Source organism: Montipora capricornis, chromosome 9 (genome assembly GCF_036669925.1).
Source record: "Montipora capricornis isolate CH-2021 chromosome 9, ASM3666992v2, whole genome shotgun sequence".
In the NCBI taxonomy this organism is placed as follows: Eukaryota; Metazoa; Cnidaria; class Anthozoa; order Scleractinia; family Acroporidae; genus Montipora; species Montipora capricornis.
The window spans coordinates 34,727,938-34,730,437 of NC_090891.1; the positions used below are offsets into that span (position 1 = coordinate 34,727,938).

At 39.6% G+C, this 2,500-nt stretch overlaps 1 protein-coding gene across 2 annotated transcripts in view; it reads right to left on the reverse strand.

The window, feature by feature from the left end:
* The window catches only part of LOC138016002 (neuromedin-U receptor 2-like), a 10,504-nt gene that overhangs the window by 930 nt on the left and 7,074 nt on the right, over positions 1–2,500 (reverse strand). For both annotated transcript variants that reach the window (XM_068863163.1, XM_068863162.1), the window contains one exon: positions 1–1,703. This exon is cut by the window's left edge and continues 930 nt beyond it. In XM_068863163.1, coding sequence (XP_068719264.1) covers positions 537–1,595 — 1,059 coding nt within the window. In that variant the 5' untranslated portion in view covers positions 1,596–1,703 and the 3' untranslated portion in view covers positions 1–536. The remainder of the gene's footprint in view (positions 1,704–2,500) is intronic.

Here is a 2,500-nt window from a genome sequence, read left to right on the forward strand (position 1 = left end):
ACATAATTCCTGAAAATGTTTTGAAAACCTTGGGAAAATTAGCTTTGCTCCACCGCGAGCAACCGTTAGTTTTTCCATCGAGGACTTTATAGTGCAAAGTACGTCACGCCCGGCGTGTAGCATTTGAGATCACTCCGTCTTATTATATGGAATTTAAACAGGCTCGCCAAAACGCCGCAGTTGGGTGGCTGAACGCACAAGCAAGCGCCAAAACAAGTTTATATACTCGTTTTACCGACTCAATTTTAATTTACGCGTCCTTGGCGCTGGACGGCGCTCACTCAAAGTAACTAACGGTTGCTTGCAGTGGTTTCTCCCTCGGGAAGCGTAGGAGAAACCGACTACTCGCAGGGTAGCTTTGGTCATGTAGTACTAGCAATTTTACATCGTTCTTCTTGGCTTTGAGATTCATTTTATCTGTTTCAAAGTACTCATTTATTTTTATTTTTTTTTAAACAGGTTTTTTATCCTGTTTGAAATAGTTTGCTGAGAGAGATGTCTTCATTAGCACAGAAACTGTTCTCATTGTAGCCTTATTAAACACTTGAGCTATCTTTTCTCGTATTATCTTCCAGAAGCAGAGTGCTCATCTGCGATGCTGAGGTTCGGGGTTTCTTTGCCCCCATTCTTGTAGATTTAGAGAGCATTTTGGAGTCCTTTTTCAAAACGACGATACGAAAGGCGCCCCAGAAGTCTTGTTTAAAGAAGGTGTACAACAAGGGATTGATGGCAGAGCTCAGGTATCTTACAATAACGAAAATGTGAGCCATTGGTTTCAAAGGATCAACGACCTCTTCTTGCAGCCATTCAATGTTAATGAGCGAATACAATAACCTCAACAAAAACCAAGGTAACCAACAAATAGCGAACGCTATAGCCATGGACATCAGAATAATCAGGCATTTCGTTTCGTTGGAGGCCTTATTGAATGCTGTAGTATCCTTTTCTTGCTTGCTTGCTTTTCTTGCTTTTCTTGCTTGGAAACCCGGCCTAGAAGCTATGGCTCTGAACATAATGCAGTAGGCGTATAGGATAAATATAAAAGGTACAAGAAACACGACCACCAGGCAAAAAATATTGTATGAAGCTTGCATATGGTCAGCAAATGGCTCTCCTTCAAGCCATAGGTTAAACCAAAAAGCCGGTGCCGATCCCAATAAAAGAGACCAAAACCATATGATCAGTGCAATTTTTAATGCGGTTTTCTTGGTTCTCATCATCCGCCCAAACGGATTGACTATTGCCAGGTACTTTTCTGCAGTAACAGCGGTTATGTGGTATGCAATTGAGAATGAGATTATTTTATGAAATACATCCGAAGCGTTGTAGAGCTCAGGAATTGGATGAGCAGCCATCAGAACAGAGAAGCTGAGAAATAAAGGAATATTTATCAATCCAGTCATGAAATCACTGATGGCCAGGCTCAGCAAGAGGTAGTTCGATGGAGTTCGTAAGCCCCTCCTTTTCCAAAACAAAACGAACACAACTCCATTTGTCAACAAGATTAAAATTGCGATTGGTAGAACCTGTGGAATCGCCTCGTAGTTTAAAGATGGCTTCTCCCTCATGACTGATATGTCAGTTGAGTTGTTCATCGCGATCGCTTATACTGAAAACTGAGTTGCAGTGTTTCGCCGATCTTGGGTTGTCGCCTTTTGTTTGTTTTCTTTTGTCCTTGCGTCTCAGAATTACGCCCGTCTGGTCTGTAAGAAAAAATGAGAACAAAAAGGTTAGGAATAATGTAAACTGATCTAGCCGGGCTGCCAAAGTCCGCTACTACGAGTGTTTGACAGCCCATTTGAAAAAAAAGTTAAAGAAGAAGTGCTTGGTAAAGATACCAATATGTTATAGTCAAAAAAATAAAAATAAAATGATGTCGACCTGACAGTGCTCCACAAACTCTATTTTGCCCACTCATTGAATGCTTATTTTATGATGTTTAAACTATCCATCAATTTCAAGTTTTTACAAAATTCTTTTAGCGATCTTAGCATAATTTGCTTAATTGGTAAATGAGTGAGAAGCATACATCACGAAAGGCATATCATTAGTCTGGGAGAGCCTACTCTTGTACATCAACTGTTTGACAGAAATGCAGAAGATTAATTTGGTGATGGTTTTATCAAAAGTCGCGGAGCCTGCAGGCAATGAGTCGAATGACTAAGCACTATGTGAATCTTTTAACTAGTCAATGCTTTTTAAGAATGCCACGTTTCCTTTCTTAACTAATTGCATTTTCAGTCATGAATATGTTGGTAAAAGCCTCGTGTGACAGAAGGTCTGCTGCATAATTGATGATATTCAAGCAAGAATTATTCAGTGGTCTAAGTTCCATTAAATAAGGCGTTGGCGATAATATAAACTTCCCAGAGAAGCTCCGTCCGATATGGTAAACTGAAATAATCTTTACTCGGTATTCCTTGCATTTATCTAAGAGGTAAAAGATAAGTTAGTCTCGATATTCTACTAATATCCTTGCATTTTTATGTATATAACAATG